General features: G+C 31.7%; 4 protein-coding genes across 9 annotated transcripts; 2 read left to right on the top strand and 2 right to left on the bottom strand.

Annotated features, from left to right (window-relative positions):
- Positions 1-1,824: 1,824 nt before the first annotated feature.
- Positions 1,825-8,023, bottom strand: LOC125071858 (zinc finger protein OZF-like). Of its 4 annotated transcripts, none has more exons than XM_047682271.1 (10): positions 7,861-8,023; positions 7,110-7,241; positions 5,947-6,013; positions 5,660-5,754; positions 4,870-4,959; positions 4,362-4,480; positions 4,093-4,238; positions 3,717-3,859; positions 3,394-3,438; positions 1,825-2,203 (listed from the first exon to the last, which is right to left on the bottom strand). In XM_047682271.1, exons 1-10 carry the CDS (start codon positions 7,894-7,896, stop codon positions 2,138-2,140), a joined length of 939 nt encoding a protein of 312 aa, XP_047538227.1. In that variant the 5' UTR covers positions 7,897-8,023; the 3' UTR covers positions 1,825-2,137. The 4 variants fall into 4 exon arrangements, with proteins under 4 accessions (XP_047538227.1, XP_047538226.1, XP_047538225.1 ...); XM_047682270.1 differs by having other exon boundaries at positions 5,938-6,013; XM_047682269.1 differs by having other exon boundaries at positions 5,947-6,061.
- Positions 8,024-8,403: 380 nt separating this feature from the next.
- LOC125072161 (5'-AMP-activated protein kinase catalytic subunit alpha-2) lies at positions 8,404-14,489 on the top strand. 2 transcript variants are annotated; one of them, XM_047682699.1, is made up of 7 exons: positions 8,404-8,869; positions 8,979-9,284; positions 9,671-9,970; positions 11,803-11,998; positions 12,416-12,542; positions 12,903-13,022; positions 13,507-14,489. In XM_047682699.1, the coding sequence occupies exons 1-7, from the start codon at positions 8,615-8,617 to the stop codon at positions 13,760-13,762; spliced, it is 1,560 nt and encodes a 519-aa protein (XP_047538655.1). In that variant the 5' UTR covers positions 8,404-8,614; the 3' UTR covers positions 13,763-14,489. The 2 variants fall into 2 exon arrangements, with proteins under 2 accessions (XP_047538655.1, XP_047538654.1); XM_047682698.1 differs by having other exon boundaries at positions 8,405-8,869; positions 9,671-9,973.
- Positions 14,490-15,815: 1,326 nt separating this feature from the next.
- On the bottom strand, positions 15,816-19,880 carry LOC125072162 (polymerase delta-interacting protein 2). Of its 2 annotated transcripts, XM_047682700.1 has the most exons (7): positions 19,731-19,880; positions 19,369-19,648; positions 18,538-18,582; positions 17,190-17,367; positions 16,594-16,757; positions 16,267-16,472; positions 15,816-16,167 (listed from the first exon to the last, which is right to left on the bottom strand). In XM_047682700.1, exons 1-7 carry the CDS (start codon positions 19,817-19,819, stop codon positions 16,050-16,052), a joined length of 1,080 nt encoding a protein of 359 aa, XP_047538656.1. In that variant the 5' UTR covers positions 19,820-19,880; the 3' UTR covers positions 15,816-16,049. The 2 variants fall into 2 exon arrangements, with proteins under 2 accessions (XP_047538656.1, XP_047538657.1); XM_047682701.1 differs by lacking the exon at positions 18,538-18,582.
- Positions 19,881-20,292: 412 nt separating this feature from the next.
- On the top strand, positions 20,293-22,634 carry LOC125071694 (short-chain specific acyl-CoA dehydrogenase, mitochondrial). Its single transcript, XM_047682033.1, has 5 exons — positions 20,293-20,426; positions 20,535-20,918; positions 21,034-21,449; positions 21,521-21,763; positions 22,305-22,634. Exons 1-5 carry the CDS (start codon positions 20,390-20,392, stop codon positions 22,446-22,448), a joined length of 1,224 nt encoding a protein of 407 aa, XP_047537989.1. The 5' UTR covers positions 20,293-20,389; the 3' UTR covers positions 22,449-22,634.
- Positions 22,635-22,966: the final 332 nt, after the last annotated feature.

The following is a 22,966-nucleotide window of genomic DNA, read 5'->3' on the forward strand; positions in this document are numbered from 1 at the left end:
TCTCGAATTGATTAAAAATCGTCTCACTATACTATTAGCATTGCATCGTGTTAAATATTGGTTAATTGTTTTGTTAACCGTACGTAGCCCAATTTAAAAAAAGTACACAATATATGGTAATTTACTTTTGTGATATAATTATGTTATTATTATTATATTATATTATTATTATCGAGATTTGAAATGTTTTCAACATTTATTAAGGTTATATAATCAAAGGTTTATGACGAAAATAAAGTCGTAAACGTAAACGTCTTACTTTCTCTAAGTTGTTTTGAGTGTATAACGTATCTAGAGTTAAAATAGCTAATGGAACAGAGTTCACAACACTTATTAGTTCCAAAACAAACATTTGTGCATCCGCTAGGTATATTATATCACTAGGTATTTTATTTTTAATAAGAAAAATGCAAGAGAATGACATTAAAAAGATCACGTGCTAATCGAATCTCGCGAAGTAGATTCCGTACCACGGTTCAGTTAATGTAAAGACTAAACAACAGACGTAATATGAGCTCACATTTGTCGGATTTTGTATTGCGTTACAGTTCAATTTTAATTTCATGACATTTTTATGCAAACTCTACACAAATGTCGAGATAAAAACGCACAAATTATTTTTTAGGTTAGTTTAGGTCAAATTTCCGATTCTAAACCCTGGATAGGCTGCTGATGAAGGAGATCCAGACGAAGACTTAATGACCAACAGCATCAACAAGAAATCTTTAACATAAACTTGTTTTGATAAATCAATTTTGCTATTAATATACTATATATTTAAAAGAATTAAGATTAATTATAAAAAAAAATGCTTGTATAATAATAACGTGTATTTTAAATATACAACGTTGATAATTCGCTTTTCCTAATATCAACATCCATTCATTAATAAATGTGCTATCTTTCTATTCATACGACTGCACCATGAAATATAATGTACAATAAAATTAAAAGTTGGTAGTACAAAACAGCCACAGCTAACATTGTATTAGTCTTAATTTTCACCAAAATATGGTACGGAACCTTATCAATAAAGGTTAAAGGTTTTCGTTTTTATGTGAAGTCCAGCCTCACAAAACAAAATTATAGAAATCGATATTTAAATGTAGTTTTAGGACTACGGCGATACCATTAGGTAATATAAATGCCCTCTCAAAGCCGTTCAACAGCTACTTACTAGTATATTTGTTGTAAAACGGCAGGCTAGTTGTCAAACGTATAAATGGAAAACGATTCTGATGACAATGTTTCCATTTAATGTCGACTGTCAACTTCAACTGTCATTAAATAATAGAAAGATTATAATTATGTTCAACAACCTCCGCCTATACTAGTAAGTTCATAAGCCATGTTAATATATTTAAAAAAAACGACTCGTTTCGCTTACGGATATTAAATTGTGTGGTAGACATCTTCATAAATTTACCCTACTATTCGTTATCCGTATGATTCGTAAGTATCATACTAAATGGTTACTGAACGGACTTTTTAATTACGCCTCTTAGACAAGGTTATTCCATCCATAAGCAAAACGAATAGTTTTTATTATATTAATAATAAACGGGCTTTAGTAATTGTTACAACATATTATTATGAAAAATGTATATATATAATAACTTTTGTATTTGTTTAAAACATATTTCGTTAGCACTTCTTATAAAATAAAATGTACTTATATTTTTAATTATAAAATTCTTCTCGTATTCGTTTGTAAAAAATATCATTTGAAAACTATCTTCATTCAGGCCAAATCATTTATATAAAATAATTTATAAAAAAAAAAACATCAAATGTCAAAAAAATAAAAATAAAATTTTGATGCTCTATAAAATATACTCGTTACCTTTTTAATCTGTGTATCATTATTGCCTATAATATCTCTTTTACGCTATGATAATCTTTACAACTTACAACTATATAATTTTAAGTAAATTGCACTTACATTTATCACTTAATTATACTATAATTATTCATAACTATAGATCTCTTGAACATTTTAACTTAGCGACATACGAATAATTTTCAAATCATATGCAATATTATCCGACTAAGTACAATATATGGTTCTTTCTAATAAAAAAATGAATAGATTAGATCATTTTCACCTGGCTATGTAATTGTCCTTCATATATCTCTATCACTGAAACAAACTCTGCACTTTCAACTTGGGCAAGTATTGAGGCTCCTCTTTTATAATTTTAACCTGTAACATAAATAACATATATGTAAATGTTCATATATTCTTACCGCCCAGTGCGTTAATATCTAGTGAGGTAATTCTATAAAAAAAGCGACCGATCGCCTGTCACAGAGTCTTGGGAACTTTTTGGGAGAGAGGCTTTTGCATACATTTTGGGAGGAAGTTGGGGCGGAGTCATAGTTTTAGTTGATTTTTGCAATTAATTATTAGACATTAAAAATAATTGTTAATTTTTCTTAAAAAGTCAGATTTATCTATTCTTTTTAAAAAGACAATTTTATATATGTTGCATGATTAATTGTTATTGTGAACGAGATTTTTTTTATAGGTCTCTGCAGACGGGCAAATGTTATTATACTTATTTTTACTTCGTGAAGAATAGAGAATCTTAATACTAACATATACGTTAGGATCGGCCATATTATTTTCTGTTACTCTGAAAATATCGTTGATGATCATGATTTTTTTTTTCAATTATTATTACGAGTACAAAAGTACCGTATTATTTTTATAGAAAAGCAAAAATCACGAAGAGGCACATATTAATATTAAATTCTCAAACCTTTTTTTTTATAAACCTCTGCTTATCTCTTAATATACATTAGCTTAGCTAAACCGCAAACTCAGATTTAACCGTATTTTCAACGAAAGGATAACGTTGCTAAATTAATGTATGGCAAATGAGCTACCTAATGGTAAGTGGTCACCACTGCCTACAGAGGTTTTCACTGTCAAAATATTAACCATTCTTTACATCGTCAATACGCCACAACTAACTACGGAACTAAGATGTTATGTCCCTTACGTTTGTCGTTGCACTTGCTCACTCAAAACGAAATAGAACAATACAAAATATGGCTGTTTTTGAAAGGTCATCCACCCAATAATCATATAAGCCGGTATTGGTACTATTAAGACAGCCTCGCACAAGCTTTACCACCATGTAAGAATGTTCATCATGTACAATGTCCATATTGGTTTTAATTTCGTATATGACCAATTCTGGCAGTATTTATCATCGATAAAGTGTCCTTTTATTATGTTAATAATAACAGTTAATAAATGTATCACTTGGACAAGTTTCATCTCGAATTAAGAAGGTTTGGAGCAGTCCAGCTGCTCCAATGCGAAGAAATAAATATCGTTAAATATAATAAATATCTTTATACATATTCGTAATGGTTACATCGTACCTCGTCGTAATCCGTATTGGAGAGCTCGAGGGGATCTTTCATTATCTGTAGAAAAATAAAAAAGTTATTATTGTATAAAGTTAACATTAAGATCATTCACTATGTAAGTATTAATTTAAAGCACCAACTTCATCGAGGTAACGGTAAAAGTGTCAGTAATAGCAAGCGTAAGTAGAGGATACGATCAACGGTGGCGATGGTGTAGTCGTGCTTGTTTAGTAGGCGTCGGGGCTGACATGGGCACTGTCAACATGCAGATGCCAGAATGCAGACAAACCCCGAGGTCTCGTTAGGCGTGGGGCGGCAGAGGTCAGAGAGGTCACCTTGGGCGGGCGGCCGCGGCGCGGCGGCGCGTGGTGCGCGGCCAGCACGCGCAGCTGGTGCGCGCGCAGCAGGTGCTCCGTGTGCTCGCGCGCCGACGACAGCCGCACGCCGCACGACGAGAACACGCACGACACGCCCCAGTCTGCGGCACGCACGCACTTACGGTCACACGCTCGTCACGATTCCTTCTCGGAAACACCGGTCCGTACCGGTATGGTTCGACATGGGATTCGAACCCATGTAATTAACGGACGTACGACGGCAGAGAGCCGGCTCTTTAAAAAAATAATTTCCAGGGCAGGGTGGTATCGGAAAGGTTTCCGGAAGCTTTTCTATGTTGTAGTGTCATAAAACACATCGCACGGGTCGACTCACTGTGCTCCTCGGCGGCGTCCTTGTCGTGCGCGTGCTGCTCCATGTGCAGCTGCAGGTGGCGCTCGCTGGGCAGGCTGACGGCGCACAGCTTGCAGGCGTGCCGCTGCGCGCTCCGCACCGGGCTCTTGATGTCGTGCGCTTCTCTTCTGCGGCAGGCGAGACGTGTCGCATGAGCCATTGCGAAGACTCTCAACAATCTCATTTGTTAGAATACATGGATGTTTACATTATCGCGAGCCTCGATTGAGACGGTGTCGCGAGTGACTCACCTGTGTGTGTACATGTGGTTCCTTTGTGAGAATCTCTCTCCGCATACCGTGCAATCGTAAGTGTGTTCCATGGGTCGCCCTGTCATATGTCGCTTGCGATGTTGATTTAAATTCGTCACCTGCAAAACACGATAGCTTCTCGTATTTACTTAGCTTTGAGATATTTACTTTTACGACTGGACTGAGGATACCACAATTGCACGGAGTTTTGCCAAACTTCACAATTTCAGTGAATTCACTGGTATATGGAGTATAGTTCTAATCACTCACGAAGGCGACCCCACTTTGATACTTGTTTAGACAAGTCGCCTCTATGAAAGTACTAAACATTTTATTCGCATCAAATCGAATGATTATGTATATTTGGTTAAATTGACCATTTATTTTTTGCACATTTAGTTAAATTGCCATAGTTAATATTATTTCGCAATACTTTATTTTAAAAAAATATCTTATAGTAAAACCTTCTTTTGCACAAAGTTAAAACTGCTAGCTAGTTTATTCTCACCTGGGCGTATGCTTTATTACAGCCAGGCTCCGGACACACGAACGGCCTCTCTCCGGTATGAAGGCGGACATGGTTATTTAAATTTGTAACCTAAAATAAAAATAAAATTTTTAGCGAGAATTCATTCTGATTTCAGGCATGAAGGCGTTTCATTGGCAAGAAAATTGTACCAGCATGCAATTATTCCAGAAAATAAAATTAATTTTAAGTTCATATTTTACGGAAAATACACAAAAGAAAAAAGTGCACGATCATTTTAAATATTTTATTTGGGTTCCAACAGTAACTTAATTTTTTATTTTGCTAGGTCATCTCATGACCTCGGTAAATGCCAAACAACGAAACGTCTCGAGAAATAAAATAGAAATGACAGATTTAGCCCCCAAATATAAATTCTTAATATATGTTATATTTCTTTGTAAACCTAAGCTTGTATTGTAACAAAAAATATATTAAAATTATTTTTATCAATCCAATTTGTCTTATAAAAAATGTTTAATATAAGAATATATATACGCAAATTTTGGATGTTACCATCCTAAAAATTTATAAATGTGAAAGTGCAATCGTCTTAACTACTCAACATATCAACAAATTTTGCAAATGAGTTATCAGGGTTACAGAGGACATTACCCTATGTCCTCTGGGTATGAGGTACCCCTCAACCACCCCCCACAAGCGGACGCAGCCGCACGCGGAAACTAGTATTAATTATAGAGATACCTGTTTAAGTTAGAACAATCTAATTATTTTAATACTACACTATACCAATTGTTCCATTCTTCTTTACCTGAGTGAAGGCTTTTCCACACTCTTGACATTTATATGGACGCTCGTTTGTGTGAATACGAAGATGCGCCCTCAAATTGTTAGACTGAGAGAATGCTGTCAACAAAACAAAAATGCATTAAACATTAAACTAACACTTAATTTTACTTGTAATAGTTAAAATAAAATATTTAAATGAGATCAATTAAATTTTCAATGATTAACAATGTTTGAAGAACTTCATTTTTAAACTGATATTCTAAATATAATGTCTATCATGTACTAAGTAAAAAAAAACACCTTTATTACAATAAGTGCACACAAAGCGCCTCTCGGCGCGATGGTTGCGCATATGGTTCTGAAGCTGCATTGACTTCTGGAATGATTTATTACAGATGTTACAATAGAGGCTTCCTTCGTTGTCCTAGAAATTAAATAAACTGTACATGTATTAATACTAAAAATTATGTGTTACTCTATATTGCAATAAATATTTAAGAAAATATTTACTACTATAGTCAATTCCAATCGAAGAAGGAATGAAGATAAACAAACCTTAGATTTACGTATTCCTTGTGATTTGCTAATAGTTCTGCTATATTGTGCACTACTAACAGTTTTTGATTAACATATCTATATTTATAATACAACAGAAATCAACTTAACTACTAATATTCACTTAAATTTTACTTCCAAAGTTTTGGTACCAGCTTTGTAGATGTTCAAAATACAATTTCATTGTAAATCATGAATATCATAATTTATTCAAGCTCACAACCAATAATATCATTTCAATTCGATGTCAACATTGTGTTTGTGGCTTCGATCCTCTTTTAGTTGGTATAGATATACCTAGTTTGCTGTGCTTTCACCCACAGTAAAGTTGTGCCCAAGGATCACCTACTATATCCTGTCACACTGAATCATGCTTTAAATATTTTCTGTGATGATAGATGAACACATAACGAAAAACGAAATTTAGAAAGTATAGTCTAAAAGCTACTAGCTAGTTATGGAACACTGATGTGGAAAAGGTTCTTAATAATTTTATATGTAATAAGTATAGATGGGAGATACTCTTTCTATAATTAGGAGACATTCAAATAAAAGTAGTTATGATTTCATCATTATGATTTGCTAAATATTACAAATATATAATACATATACTATCATTTTGATTTTTTTAAGTATAATAGAATAGTGTTATTTATAATAATTAAGTTAATTTTTATTATACATACTTATATACTACTGAGATTTAATGTTATGTGTTATTTAGTGTTATAATTATACACTTTAAAAATATATGAATAGGTAACCAAAATGATATTCAAGTTTAATTAAAGTGTAACAAATATTATTCACATTATTTTTTATAAGATAATTGCACCTCAATGCAAAATACAATGACCATAAAAAAAAAGAAATATGATGGACAAAAAGTTTTTACAAGGAATAGTAAAATAATATACCTCATCTTTATTTGAAGATTGTGACTGCTGCTCTGATTCATCCAAATTATTGTCATCTAATGTAACTTCTGGGACCAAAGGTTGGCATTTAAAGCAAGCATAAACTCCATCTTTACCAGTTTCAAAAAGTGGCTAAAAAAATGGTCAGATTTTTAAAAAACTATTTTCGTAATTTGAAATTATTCTTATCGAAAAAAAAAGATAGAGTATATAAAAATGAAAAAAAAAAAGATTTACTTAGCTAAACAAATTTAATCAAAATACGAAACAGTAAAACTAAAGAAAAGTTCTATATTAATTATTAGATTCGTACTGGACCAACAAAACCGGCATTTGCAATTTTGTTATGTAAATAATAAAACGATTTACAACAGTATAACAATGAAATATCGAAACGGAAAGCTAGCATTCGGTATTGAAGAACATAAAAAAATAAACACAATGTTTTTTATACGGCACAGAGCCAGACGTAAAAAAAACAGACCGACGGGTTGAGAGAAGTAAAAAAAAATAACGCGGGCAGGTTTCGAATGCAGGTTTTTTATTACAACTGCAGTAAGGTGCTACATTTTTAGACACCTCGCTTAAATAAATGTGAAAACTATTCAAGCAAAAACCATTTAAATATATTTATATTTCGAAATCATATTTCAGATGTTATTTTTGTTGGAATCTCTAAAAAGAAAACAAAAAAAAACATTGAGCCAATATTTCAAAACAAGCATTTGTATAAATAAGAATATGTACTTACAACTGTAGGTTTTAAGCAGATCCCACATTTATCCATTGTAGATGTATAAAATTATCAATTCAGTAACAAAAACAACGCTAGATCCGAAAATATTAGTATTTTTCTCATTATACGACAGCTAGTCAGTGAAAAGACAGGTAGAAGCGGGGTGGGGCACAGTGGGGCAGGCTATTGACACAGATAATATTCAAAGTTAAATAAAGGTTAATTTAAACTAATAAGATTTTAAACATATTTAATACTCTAATTTAATAATTTAAATATTTCGTTCACTTATTAACATAGTATAATGTGCGTTGAAAACCAAAAGAAAAACATGGTTGACCATGAAAAGTACAGCTTACAAGATTATTAGACTAACCATCATAGTATATAACGATATAACATAATAATTATTCATTTCAAGTGTACACTTTACAATATATATATTTTTATTTTCCTGTTGAATCGTATATAATGTGCAAGTGTATAACCGAGTTTATTTATGAAGTAAACATCATTAAAAAATTTTGACATTGACAATTCAATGAAGAAGATTAAATTTTTCCTTCGTCTTTTCAATTTTTCCTCATTTATTATTTTTATTGTATTATTATAATTTCCCTGATACTACTTTTTCATTTGTTAATATTTTATTTTGTATATAAATGAATTACTATGTAACTACTAGTGTTAGAAGAGACTACACTATTATTTACAACCTTGCTCCTTGAACTTGGTGAAATTCGATAATAAGAACTTATAAACGTAAACAATGTCTGATAAACCAGTGGTAGCAAGTGGTAATCAACCTATTGTTAAAATAGGTCACTATACATTAGGAGCTACCTTGGGAGTGGGCACATTCGGTAAAGTGAAGATTGGAGAACATCAACTGACAAAGCACAAGGTCGCAGTTAAAATTCTTAATCGACAAAAGATTAAATCGTTAGATGTCGTCGGTAAAATTAGACGTGAAATACAGAACCTTAAGCTATTCCGGCATCCCCATATTATTAAATTGTACCAGGTAATTTATATTTTAAATAATTTCTACTACAATTGAATGTGATGTGATATATAGATAACATATATATTTAATGTCTATCGAGTTTCTTGATGTTCTATGTGTATTACAGGTGATATCTACACCAACAGATATATTTATGATAATGGAATATGTATCTGGTGGGGAACTTTTTGACTACATTGTTAAAAGAGGTAAACTTCAAGAACACGAAGCCAGGCGTTTCTTCCAACAAATCATATCAGGTGTAGACTACTGCCATAGACATATGATTGTTCATAGAGACTTAAAACCTGAGAATCTTCTGCTAGATCATAATATGCATGTTAAGATAGCAGATTTTGGCTTGTCTAATATGATGATGGATGGAGAATTTTTGAGGACATCCTGTGGATCACCTAATTATGCCGCCCCTGAGGTAAATCACTTGTATAGCTAATAACTTGGCTATATTATGCGCTACTAAGAGTTTATGATTAATATATCTTTATTTATGATACAACACTATTACACTTAACTACTTATGTCCACTTTAATTTTACTTCCAAAATTCCAATGATATTGAGTTAATTTGCTGTCAAATGTTGTTTATTTGGTTTTTCTTATGGTTGGAATAGAGTATATATAGATTTTACAGTATTTGAACATATGATTTTATATATTTTAATGGTACTTTCATTGAGAGTTTAAAGCTAAAATAATAATATTTCACGTCTATATTTTGGTATATTCAAAAAAATATATATAGAATTAACTATATAATCTTTTAAAATTTTTAATACTTTTCTTTTGTTTCTGTTCAAGGTTATATCAGGTAAACTTTATGCTGGTCCGGAGGTTGATGTGTGGTCATGTGGAGTAATTCTATATGCACTACTCTGTGGGACTTTGCCGTTTGACGATGAACATGTACCCACATTGTTCAGAAAAATCAAGTCAGGAATTTTCCCCATACCAGAGTACTTAAATAAAAGTGTTGTTAGTCTCTTATGCAACATGTTACAAGTTGACCCCATGAAGAGGGCAACTATCGAAGATGTCAAAAAACATGAGTGGTTCCAGAAAGATCTACCTGGTTATTTGTTCCCGTCTCCCGTGGAGCAGGTGGTAATCACAATTGTTGAGTCCTACTAACAGCACTGTATGAACTAGATGGTAAACTATGGTAACTAACATAACTTATTTGTCGGAATGACAGTTTTGTTTGGTTCTCGACACTGTAAACTGTGAGTTTGCAAGGAAATGTATTTGTCGGTAATAGTGTAATATCATTACTTATAAATTCCTATTAAAGTCTGATATATCCAATTGCATTTAGTAATCATTTTGATAAATTTGGTGAGCAAGATTGTGGTGATGATTGAATATTTAAAATATACAGTTGATGATATGTGTATTATATAGAATTTTAACTAACGAAAAAGATTTACATATTTCTTAAATCATTGGACGCCCCAACGTGCTACGATCGGAAAATTCATTGGAGCCAAAGCTAATTTTATGTCTTGTATTTTGAAAATGTCGTACCAGTCAATTGGAAGTAGTAGATTTGACAGTACCAATTCAAAATTATATTTGTATATTACGTTAAACATTTAAATTTTGTGACCTCTTTTGTTTTTGGCTGTAAATATCCTCAAAACACAATGAAACTAGACAAGAACATACATTTTATATATTTAGAAGTTTTAATTAAGTCTATAAAGGCTATCTATGAATTAAAAAAAAAAAACATTTATACACATAACATTTCAGTATTTCTGTATTAAAACATTTACAAGGCAATAAAATATTTTTTTATGTACAAAACATACCAATATTTTTTATGAAAAACTTGTTATGTTGTAACTTGTAAGTCCTAAATTTATAGAAACTCTTTTCGTTAGTTAAACATACTCCTAACTAATAAAACACGGATGTTATTGATATATAATTTCGTATCTGAATATCAATACGAATATAATATCGATTTCAAATACGCATTTAATTCGGATTATCGATTCATTCAGATAATTGATTAAATTACAAGTCTATTATTTGGTACTAGGTATAATTTAAGAAAAAAATTAAAGCTTTAAATAACAATGAGCTGTGATATCTTTAAGTGTAACACTATACAATTTTTTCTTTATTGAATTCGGTTACGGAACTACATAACATCCCTGTTACGAATCTTGTATAGGGGTTCTATAGTAATACAATGTTTTGTTATGGCATGAATACAGAAAGAGATAAATCTGTGTCACACTATTTACGAGGCTGACTATATTAAGCCTTCATAGATAGTATTTATAGCATGTTTTGGTTTCACCTCCAATAATATTTTTTAATTGTTATTTATTTTAAATTATATACTCAATAGATATATTGTACAAGAACATGGAAGTCGGGCTTATCACGTGAATTAGTCTCAATTTACTATCTACTTATGTTGGTATTTCTGCTGAATTTCCTGGTATCAGTTCCATGTATATTGGTTTATTCACTTTTTCAAAGTGACATTACAAAATGCGTCTTCTCTTTTATTATTATAGATAGATGTTAAATATAGAGAGATTAGACATATGAGTGTCTTTTAGAAATAGGAAAACTTTATTTTTGTATTCGTCTGTGAAGTTGGTACCATTCAGATTAGGAATATACTTAACAGCACATACATGCTAATATTAACTTCCGGCCCCTGAGAGAATTTTCTTTATTAACAATACAATATTAATTTAAATAAAATGTTTTTATATATTTATTTAAAATTAATTATTTGTTGGAAGGCCAAATAAAATGTAGTAATATTTTTATTTTTAATGCTGCACTTATAAGTTACTTAGTCAATTCGATCACAAAACTTGCTGAAACGCATTCTCTCAGCTGCCGGATAGTAATTAATATTGCATGTATGTATTGACTTTTTCTATCTAAGAAAATGTTCTCTGAAACAGGACAGCAGCGTGATCGACACAGAGGCGATCGCCGAAGTGTGCGACAAGTTCGGCGTACGCGAGAACGAAGTCCACAACGCCTTGCTCAGCGGAGACCCGCACGATCAGCTCGCCATAGCCTACCATCTCATCATAGACAACAAGAGAATCGCAGACGAAGCCGCTAAGGCCGAAATTAAAGAGTTCTACGTCGCCAGTAAGATTTCCGATTCAATAACACATAATAGTATACTAATATCCTCCTGACCGATTGGCAACCACAGGTGTACTTTCTATTCCTTCAATCCAATGGGACAGCAAATCCGACACGACTTAAAAGAGTTCAGACAAAGAACTATATATAAAGTTTTTGTGACACGTGAATGTACACACTTCCAACTTCATGATTCCGATAGAAAAACTCTATAACTTTTTGTCAGTCCGACCCGGGGTTAGGGATAGTCAACGAGTTTTCTCATTTTATACCCAAATGTCATAGATTCAGAATATCAGCTTGTATGCCTAAATAAAAACTTTAAAATTGAAATCACAATGCCCCTACATTACTAAATTTTATAAGCACGGTATTTGGTATCACGAGTCGTACTACACACATAATACCACGCGCCCGCAGGCAGCTCGCCGCCCGCCAGCGCCGACAGCGCGCGCCCGCACCCCGAGCGCATCGCGCCGCTGCGCGACAAGCCCGCGCCCGCCGCGCAGCCGCAGCACGACAAGCAGAAGGGCACGCCCGTCAAACGGTCAGCCGCCTCTTGCTGGAGTTCGCTATTCCGCCGCTGTTCACTACTTCCATTGACTGCGCTGGTCGGAATGCTCCATTTGTCAGCCGCTCCGACGTCCACGGGTTGACGTCTGGTGGTGTGACCGATATGAGTCGTGATTTAATTTTTGATTTGTGGTGTATGCATTTTTCATCGTTTAGTAATGCTTGGGAATATATTGCACGTGTAGGAGAAGTTTAAAAATCGCAAGAAATCGACACAAATCACTAAACGTTCAAAGCTGCATGAGTTATAAACAGTTACACATGAACTAAGGTAACTTTGCTTCGCTCGGTAATAGCTATAAATGCGTTATAAAATGTAATGTAAATTTTCCAGAGCAAAGTGGCACCTAGGAATCCGATCTCAGAGCAAGCCCAACGACATCATGTTGGAAGTATTTCGTGCTATGAAAGCACTCGACTACGAGTGGAAAGTCATCAATCCTTATCATGTCAGGTAAAAAATAGATTTTTATTATGAGCCTAAGGTCTGATCTGCTTTTAAAGAAAGGTATGGAGTTCATTTTAGACACATTTCCATTTGACACGTACCGGTTTCCTTACGATGTTTTCCTTTTCTAACGATATGAATTAAAAACATTAATAAATAGGTAAGATTTTAGTAGCGCCTCGGTTTGAAGCAATCTTCGGATTCACACGGTCTGATTACTGGGTTCCTCTATTATTTTATTGTATGTAAGTTTTTACATAATTTTTCACTTCGTTAAATATATTGATTTGTAGTACTATTCTGCGATTCATATTACTTGCAAAATCATCTTGCACACACATAAGTAATTTAATAAATGTTGTAATTATTATTTAAGTCAATGTCGTATAATACTTTCTGAAAATTTACGATCGTGGTTCGCGGTGAGTTTTGAAATGAGAAGAAGAATAGCTTTGTCAAATCTCGCATTACATTGTATTAAATGTTTCAGAGTTCGCACCTTGAACAAGATGACACAGAAACACATCAAAATGTCGCTCCAACTGTACCAAGTCGACTACAAGTCCTACCTCCTCGACTTCAAATCTCTTTCAGGCGAGAAGGAGGACACGGATGAGGAGGCCTCGCCCCTCGCCCCGTCCCCGTCCCCCTCACTCCCTCCGCCGGTTCCCACTCAGCCCCAGGGTCACCACACAATGGAATTCTTCGAAATGTGTGCAGCACTCATTATTCAACTAGCTAGGTAATGTTTTAAAACAAGTTTTCCATTTGCCTTTAACTTCCTAGTTAAAGGTCGTAGTAACTTCTAGCCAGTCCTTATCCAATGTTACAATTGAATAGATGCATTATTGGTCGTCGAATATGCTTTTTTGTGTAATAATGTTGTACTATTTTTAGAAAAGCTTTATGACGTCGATATTCATAAACCTTAAATTCATACACAACTTGCAGAAGTTTAATTAGTTAGTTTAGATAATAGTGTAACTTGTAATTGCTCCTGGTCCATACTTAAATAAAATCTCAAGATATTGTATGAAAATTGTAGGTACAAGAAACATTTAAATGCATAAAATTTGGTCCCAAAACTGAGTTTCAGTTATTTTTTATAATTTGTACAAATTGATTCAAAGCTATATACTATTGACACAGTAGTGTCATGATAACTTGTTTATAAATAGTAGTCAATTTAACTTTTTAGAGTAAGTATAAACCGTTTCGAAATTAATCACTTACTTAACATTCACAGGCTGTTATAAAAGCAATAGCACTAGTATTATATAAACAATTATTTTGTACATCCTGTATCAGAAAATGTAAAAAAACGCCCCAAATCGGTCTCAGTATAAGAACATTAGAATTATTCAATAAATGCTTGTTTATTTCTAATAAGTAATACTTTAACATTATGCTAGTTCGTTCCCACGATATTAATAATAATTCTGTCCTGCTCATTTTGTTAACAAAAGAAAGAAACAAAAAATAAACTCTCGTAAGCTTTTGTAACATTTAAACTATTTACAATATGAAAGTTGTAATTAAATATTTCGCTTGAATGAGAAAATAACTTTGTTAATTAATCTAATAAAGATATTAAATAAATTGAATAACAGCAACTGACATTGAATTGCCATTATGCCATTAGTGTTGTACATTATGGTTTTGTACAAACATGGAGGTTTCAATGTCGGCGAAGTTACTATCGGAACTTTGGAAGTAAAATTAAAGTATATAACTAGGTAAATGTGGAATAGGGTTGTATTATAAATAAAGATATAGTAATCAAAATGTTTGGAGTGTAATATAGCAGAGCTATTATCAAATTGGATGAGACATGTACATCTAAGGTTTGTTTATATTTAATTCTTCAATTGGAATAAGGTATAGATTGTATTGTCACCAGCGTCAAAAGTGTCAGTCATGGTTTTGGTTGGTACTGGTTTAAAATTAATTTCCGGTATTTGACCCACACATACTAACAGCTGAAGTTAAATAAAAGCTAAGCAAGGTAGTATTAGTAATGTATAAGATATGTGGATACATGTTGTAAATAAAGTGAGAGCCCATTTCGACACGAGTGTCGTTACCAAAGAAATATTAAAGTGCCTTTTGTATAAGTAAGAGCGTTATTCCTGTAGACTTGAGTACCTGGACATTACTAATTCCATTCACCTTAAATTTCAATATTAAACGTGTTAATGTATTACATAATAAAATAAAAATAGCATAGACTGTTAAATACAACGTCATTTATTACAGATAATATAAAAAAATAGTTACCCAAAAAGTTGACATGAATTTTATTATTAAATTATTTATTAAGAATTTAAAATTTACATGCTGAATACTATGAATTCAATTGAATTTTATACTTGTAATGTAGTAATATATAGAAGACTATTATTCTTATATACATATATGATTAAAGTGGGCTGTTGAATTTAAACCATTATGATGGTCATTTGCGTCGATCAAAATACAAGGATTAATTATGTTCAAGGACTTTTATCAAACGTTGTATAAATTATTCATCAAAGTTTACCATGTGTGGTTCGTTATTTTAAACGCTGAGCGATATTCTCTGTATTTTTGATCGATGCACGTCACTAACCACTTGTATTAAGCAATAATTTTAAACCCTCATATGACGTTGTTGACTAATGCGAAAAAAACGTAGCTTTAATTCTTTGACCATAGCATAGCTTCCTATTATAGATCTACTAAAAACTTAAAGAATATTAAATTATTTAGAGCGCGAAGTGTGTTTTATTTTCATTTAACCTGAATAAATAAAAGTCCAAATTCTGTTTAGAATACTGCAATTTATTTAAGATCTAAATTTATTAAGAGAACTAAGATTTTTTGAAAACAGCCTAGGGATGTAACAACGATAAGGAGCTTTACTATCATAATAAATATCTTCTATCATCGATAAACTAAAAATAATGACTTCAGCTCATGAGCTCTATGGTATGATAAAAGATCACATGTTCCATATTTGAATTGAAATCGGGCTTCCTGTGATGTCGGCGGCGCTCACGCGGCGGCGGAGGGCGCCACGGGCGCGCCCTCGTCCGGCTTGCTCTCCAGCGAGAAGGGGGGGATGCGGCAGTCGAACGTGTACCCGTCTTCCCGCTCCATTCTGAACGTCCCCCTGTTACATAATATGACAGTTACGTAATACATATATTATGTACATACAGATCCAATTATTCAACGTATTTGTAAATTTAGATTGTAAAGTGGTACGTACCACATGTGGCCGCTGGGCGCCTGCAGACTGACGTGACTGCTGTACTGGAAGGCGGGCGAATGTCGCGCTAGCAGCGGTTCTTGTCCCACCACGCCGCGCCCGCGAACGGTCTCCAGCGTGCCGCTCAAGGAGAAGATCCGCCAGTGCCTTTCCCTGAGCTGCACAGCTTGTGAACCAAGGTTTTCGAGGCGTATGCAGTACCTCCACTAAAATAAGTTGAAATACCGTTTCATTACTGACAAAGTTGTAAAATTCAACCTGCATTATAAACCTAAAGATTTATTTGTATGTTTATAATTCGTTACATTTTTAAAAGTTTATCCTTACCCAATAGACAGCTGAGTTTTGTGATTCGCGACTGCCCATATAAAACGGTATAACCGTAACGCGCACGCCCTCTGTGGTCTCACGGTGGACGTCGCTCAATTCCAACCACGGATGATTCTTCTTTTGCCAAGCTCGAAGCGTCTCTTGCGCTATGAAGGGTGGATCTGAATAAAATTTATTTAAGATTGATTATTTTGTTAGAATTTCAATATATACCAGACTTTCAAAGTTGAGTACTAAAATAATGAAACAGATTTTACAATTAACGAACTCTCAAGCAAAACGACAGATTTAATTTTTCTATTTTAAAGAAAGTAAGGAACAGATATTACATACATTACACACGATAATTGAGACACAAATGAGAACAATTGCTAGTTCCTTGGTGGCTAGTTTTATGATGAAAATTAACCGGACAATAAAGAATAACTTCGAATAAAAATAAATTTTAGGCTATTGATGATTATTTTTAATGTTTTATTATTTAAAGTTTATGTCAACATTTTTATCAAAAGTGACCTGTAGGTAATTTGACTCAGAAATTATATCTGTAACTATTGAAATAAAGAAGATTAATGCTATCGAAAATAATATACCTTTATCTGGATTGTGCATAAGAAATTTATCAAAAAGCTCGTGTTGCAATGGCACCCGTTCTACAGATGTATAGGGAATGATGTCATCATGGGCTACATAGTCTAAACCAGGTATAGCATACAGACTGCGACTGGATTCTTGGTTGCCTAAGAAGGTAACTGCCTCAGTTTGTGCTCTCTGAAATGTCACTTTATATCAACAAAAACATTAATAAGGACCCAAAGTCAAGCAGATATTAAAAACTGAGCATTGTAAGAATTTCCGTCAATATATTGCAAAATGTATTTTTTTGTAAAACATAAATGTGTAATTTTAATTGAAATATATTTTATTTATTATAATTAATTTTTATAGTAATTTCTATTATATTCTTATTCATATCGATATGCAAGATTATTAATTATATTGCTTAGATTAGAAATAAAGGCATCTCATATCAAATAATATGTTTAAAAAATGTTGCCATCATAAAAACACAAACAGTTAATATTTATAGAGACCATTTATTTAGAACTACTAGTAGAAAAGTACTAAATGTATGCAAAAATATAACCAATAAAGCTGCCTTTTTTAACATAGATAAAAAACTAAGGGACACACCCTATGCTTGTATACTAAATGAGTTAATTTTTAATTGTGTTACTCATTTTATTTATTTGTAATATATTTTGCTCTACAAAAACAAAATGGGTATGATTGCAGTAAAAACCCCAATATGATAAATATGTATTATAATATATGATTTAATAATGAATGAATGAATCTGTGCACTTATACATGAATATCTAAATTAAAATCAATGAAAGACACCACACAGTTTTCATGAGTTGACAAAAAAGTGGCAAATTACCATGAGATTGCAACTACTTATAATCATAATTTTGGTTTTGTTTATTGATGTAAACTTTATAATAAATTTATTTTAACCTAAATAATTTATAAAGTTATTTCTTTTAAATTTATTAATTACATTACAATGGACAGAGTAAGATACTAAGTTAATTACTTAAAATAAGAGAATTTAAGTAATAACTTAAAGTCTTACTTACTTAAAACTACATTCAATGTTTGAATTATTTCGCTAGAATTCATGTAAATTAAGATAGAACTCAAGATACAATTTTATTACATAATGCATAATTCTTTAATTAGTAAAAATGGTCATGATTTGGTTTAGATGACACAATAAGAAAAAATATTAAAATAAATATTATTTAGGAATTAAAACATGTCCAAATGCAGTTATGTAAACAAAAACATTTCAATTTAATATTGTTTTACTTAAAATATAACAATGTTAGTCATGATTATTATAACAGAAAAAAAGGTTCAAATATTTCAATGTACCTTTTTCTTCCACTCAGGTCTCATGTCGTAGTGTGTTTGCACAGTCAAAAATAAATTAATTTTAATTAAAATTGTGTTCTAAATTCAAAATTTATTTTAATATTTTTATTATTTCTATTTTATGCAAACATATATAAAGTTTTAAAAATAAATAATAAAAGATTAAAGTCAACACTTAAATAAACATTAATATATAAAAGTAAAGAAAAAAATATCATTTGATGAATGAAAATTCTAAACTAGTCTATGGTAAAGAAGGATTTATTTATGTCTAGCAAAGTGAGATTAATGTACAAATAAACTCAAATATTTGTATGATAATAACCCTAATGTAAAACGTCTCAAAAATTGTAACAAATTTAAACTTAAACAAAATAGGTATTCATAGTCAATTCCGCTTAAAGCACTTACATACAATAGATAGAATAGAATATACTTTACTAAATACAGTACAATAATGTATTTGAAAATAAGATTTATTTTATAAACAAACCTATGAATGAGATTGTTTAGTTTTTTTAAACTGAAGCCTCTTTGGAAATGCCATGCAATTAATTTAATCTTCAATATAATAAAATCAAATTATAAAAAGTTATTATTGAGTTGCAACCAACTACACTTTTAAAATAACCTACTTTAACAGCAAAATACTAAATAATTATATTCCACATATTGTAAGACAATTGCAACATAATTGTATGAATTATTATCATTAGAATACAAATGTCAGACAAATATTGCTTACACAGATAGATATTTTTTATATCAAAGCTGAGTTAGTAAGAAGATTAATTGATAATAAGGAAATTAAAAATGGATAAGATTACTTACTATGTATGGTGCGTCTCTGGTGTCTATAAGAACTTGATAGAAGGTGTGGGTTCTACCTTTAACTTCTTTGCCAACATTTGAAAGCGTATCTCGCGAATTGTCTGTAGTACCCGAGGACTCCGTGCTATCCTTTTTATTAGTGGCATCCCGATCATAAACCCTCGCTAACCATGGAAATAATATAACACCCCTATAGCCAAATACTTTGTGCAAAATTAATTGTCCTGTTTCGTATTTGCCCGATGTTTTCGGTGCTTCTAATTTTCCAACTTCAGCTAGTCTGGGAAACAAAAATGAAAAGTATATTAGGTTAGGTACGTAATATATGTATAATATAAAATACGTAGAAGACGTTAAAACACCTGGTGTAGTAAGCTACATGAGTTAATAATATCCTAGAGGCTGTTAATCTTAATGGATTTGTAGGTACAAATCTTAATAATATCTCCATTTTATCATTTTAAATTGTTATTTTTTTCGCAACACATAAATGTTTTTGGTTTTTGTTTGACACTGACTTATGCCAAATTGACACAATACTTTAACTTAATACTTAAAAAATATATACTTCGCAATAAGTAACAATTTTTTAATTTAAGATTTAATTGATTTTCTCGTAGTCAGAGAATAAAAACTATTTCTTGATGAACACAAAATGTTTTTGTTTTATCCATTAATAAAAATATTAGCTTTATGAATATGTCATTCCATAAATTTTCTCCAATAGAGTAATTGGACATATTACAGGCAATAACATCTTGTAGTAGTATGTAGTTACCCTGGACTGAATTTTAACTTTTAGCTTGTTGTTTAATTTCAAGAATAAATAAATATTTCTATAAATTTTCATACTTATAACAAATTTTTTTAAGGATATATTTTCAAATGTTTTTCCAGGGCAAAAATATTAAGAGTTGGTAACCCTCAAGCAAAATAAAAGTTTAAAGGTTCAAACTTCATAGTTCTAATTTAGTCTTTCATTTATTTTTATTTTTTCGTTGTTTTAATTAAATTAATAAAAATGTTAACTATTTTATCAAGAACTGCTTTTTGTTATGGTACGTAGTTAACAAGCTTAATTTAGTTATACAAAAAATAATTCAAATGTTTTTACCTTTACAATTGATATCGTATGTGATGAAGTGATCATAACATTTATATTTCAGTACCATCAACATTACGCAGTTCCCGATGCATTGCTTCCCTATCGGCTCTACCAGAAACATACCAGATGTTATATAAAACCTGTCGAGATTTCGCCGAGCAAGAGCTCAAGCCAAACGCTGCAAAATATGATCGAGACCATTTGTATCCTAAAGAAGCTATTAAAAAAATGGGTGAACTTGGCCTTATGGCGATAGCTACATCTGAAGATCTGGGAGGATCTGGATTAGATTACTTGGCATATGCTATAGCATTAGAGGAAATATCCAGAGGATGTGCTTCAGCTGGTGTTATAATGTCAGTGAATAACTCATTATACCTGGGTCCCTTGAACCACTGGGGCACTGACAAGCAGAAACAAGAGTTTGTCACGCCTTTCTGCACTGGTCTGTTAATCTTAAGAAAAAAATATAACAATTTTTCTATATTTATGTGCTTTTAAGTTAAAAAATGAAATAATTTATAGGATCATATAATCCAACTCTGAATTTCTATTTTCAGGTGACATAGTAGGATGTTTTGCACTATCTGAGCCTGGAAATGGTTCAGATGCAGGTGCTGCATCCACAACGGCTAAAACTAAAGGAGATAGTTGGATTCTTAATGGCACCAAATGTTGGATAACAAATGGTTATGAAAGTAAAGCTTCTGTTGTTTTTGCTACAACTGACAAGAGCCTTAAACATAAAGGTATATCTGCATTTATTGTGCCAAAACCTATAAATGGACTTGAATTAGGAAAAAAAGAAGACAAGCTTGGTATACGGGGTTCATCAACCTGTTCCCTCATGTTTGAAGACTGTGAGATTCCCAAGGAGAATATTTTGGGTGAGCCTGGTTTTGGTTTCAAAATTGCAATGATGACATTAGATGCAGGTAGAATTGGTATTGCATCGCAAGCTTTAGGCATTGCACAGGTAATCTAAATTTAAATGATTAGATGTAACATGTAAATAATACTTTTTATTCATATAATACCTATTTTTAGGCATCTCTGGATGTGGCTGTAGAATATGCCTCAAAGAGAATGGCATTTGGCAAACCAATTATGAAGTTGCAGGCAATACAGAACAAATTGGCTGATATGGCATTGCAGCTAGAGTCTGCCAGGCTACTAACTTGGCGTGCAGCTTGGTTAAAAGATAACAAAAAGCCATACACAAAAGAGGCAGCTATGGCAAAACTTGCAGCATCTGAGGCAGCTACATTTCTATCACATCAGTGTATACAAGTAATTATCATATAGTTTCTTAAACAAAGTCTTATATGTCTTTTTTATTTAATTTATATTTCAATACTTGTATTATTTGAACCAAAAAACAAATGAAGAATGTTTTTGGTGGAATATAGTCGTACAAAACCTAATATAGTTAAATCAATAATCCCATTAAATCCCAATTGCATACAGCAGTTAAATGCTTGTAAGCAACCAAGTTTTGATAAGATTTCCTTAGTAGTATATGTATACTCTATTCCAATTAAAGGAATAACAATAAACAAACCTTCGATTGACATATTATTAATTGTGATTCTCTAATAGCTCTGTTATATTATGTACTACAGACAGTTCACTACCTATAATCACTTTAATTTTACTTTAAAGTTTCCAAAACAAATTCAACAAAATTCATATTTTTTATAGTGTCAATTTAAAGTTGAAGCTGTTTATAATCCTGTATTCCTCTTACGGTTGGAATAGACTACAAGTATTTATTTTATGCTGATACCATTCTTATATGAAATAAACATTTAATAAATGTAATTTGTTTTAGATCCTAGGAGGCATGGGCTATGTGTCAGACATGCCTGCTGAACGACACTATAGAGATGCAAGAATTACTGAGATATATGAAGGTACATCAGAAATTCAGAGACTTGTTATTGCAGGACAACTGATTAAGGAGTATGGTGTATAGTTTATATTTTTTATATGTATAAAGAAAGTGTATTATAAATTGTTATAAAGACTTATTATTTCAAGTCTAGTATATTCTTGCAATACTTATCAGAACCTTTTCAGTATAATATTTTCTTACAAAACCATGCATACAATGAGTAATTTGGTAATAGCTTTGTTTGGTACAGTAAAAGATTTTAAATTAGTTTGAGGTTTACATTTTTTATAATAACTGAATTAGTTCATAATAGTATGAACATATTTACCTAATGAAATGTGCAGCCTTATTTCTGTTAAAAGATTAAACAAACAATCAACAAAATATTCTTAAATAGATGTTTTTTCTATTTACTAGTAATCATTTATAGCACTAAAAAGACAAACTTTATACATTAAGATAAATCTAAAATTTCTTTTTTTAATATCTTGTATTACTTTTATTGAAATAAAATGTATACTATAGCAATTTATTAGAATTCAACTAATTTTAAGGATAAAATAATATGAAAGAGATTAAAGCCCTCTGTCAATGAAATG

The sequence above is a fragment of the Vanessa atalanta genome, chromosome 20 (genome assembly GCF_905147765.1).
Source record: "Vanessa atalanta chromosome 20, ilVanAtal1.2, whole genome shotgun sequence".
Taxonomy (NCBI): Eukaryota; Metazoa; Arthropoda; class Insecta; order Lepidoptera; family Nymphalidae; genus Vanessa; species Vanessa atalanta.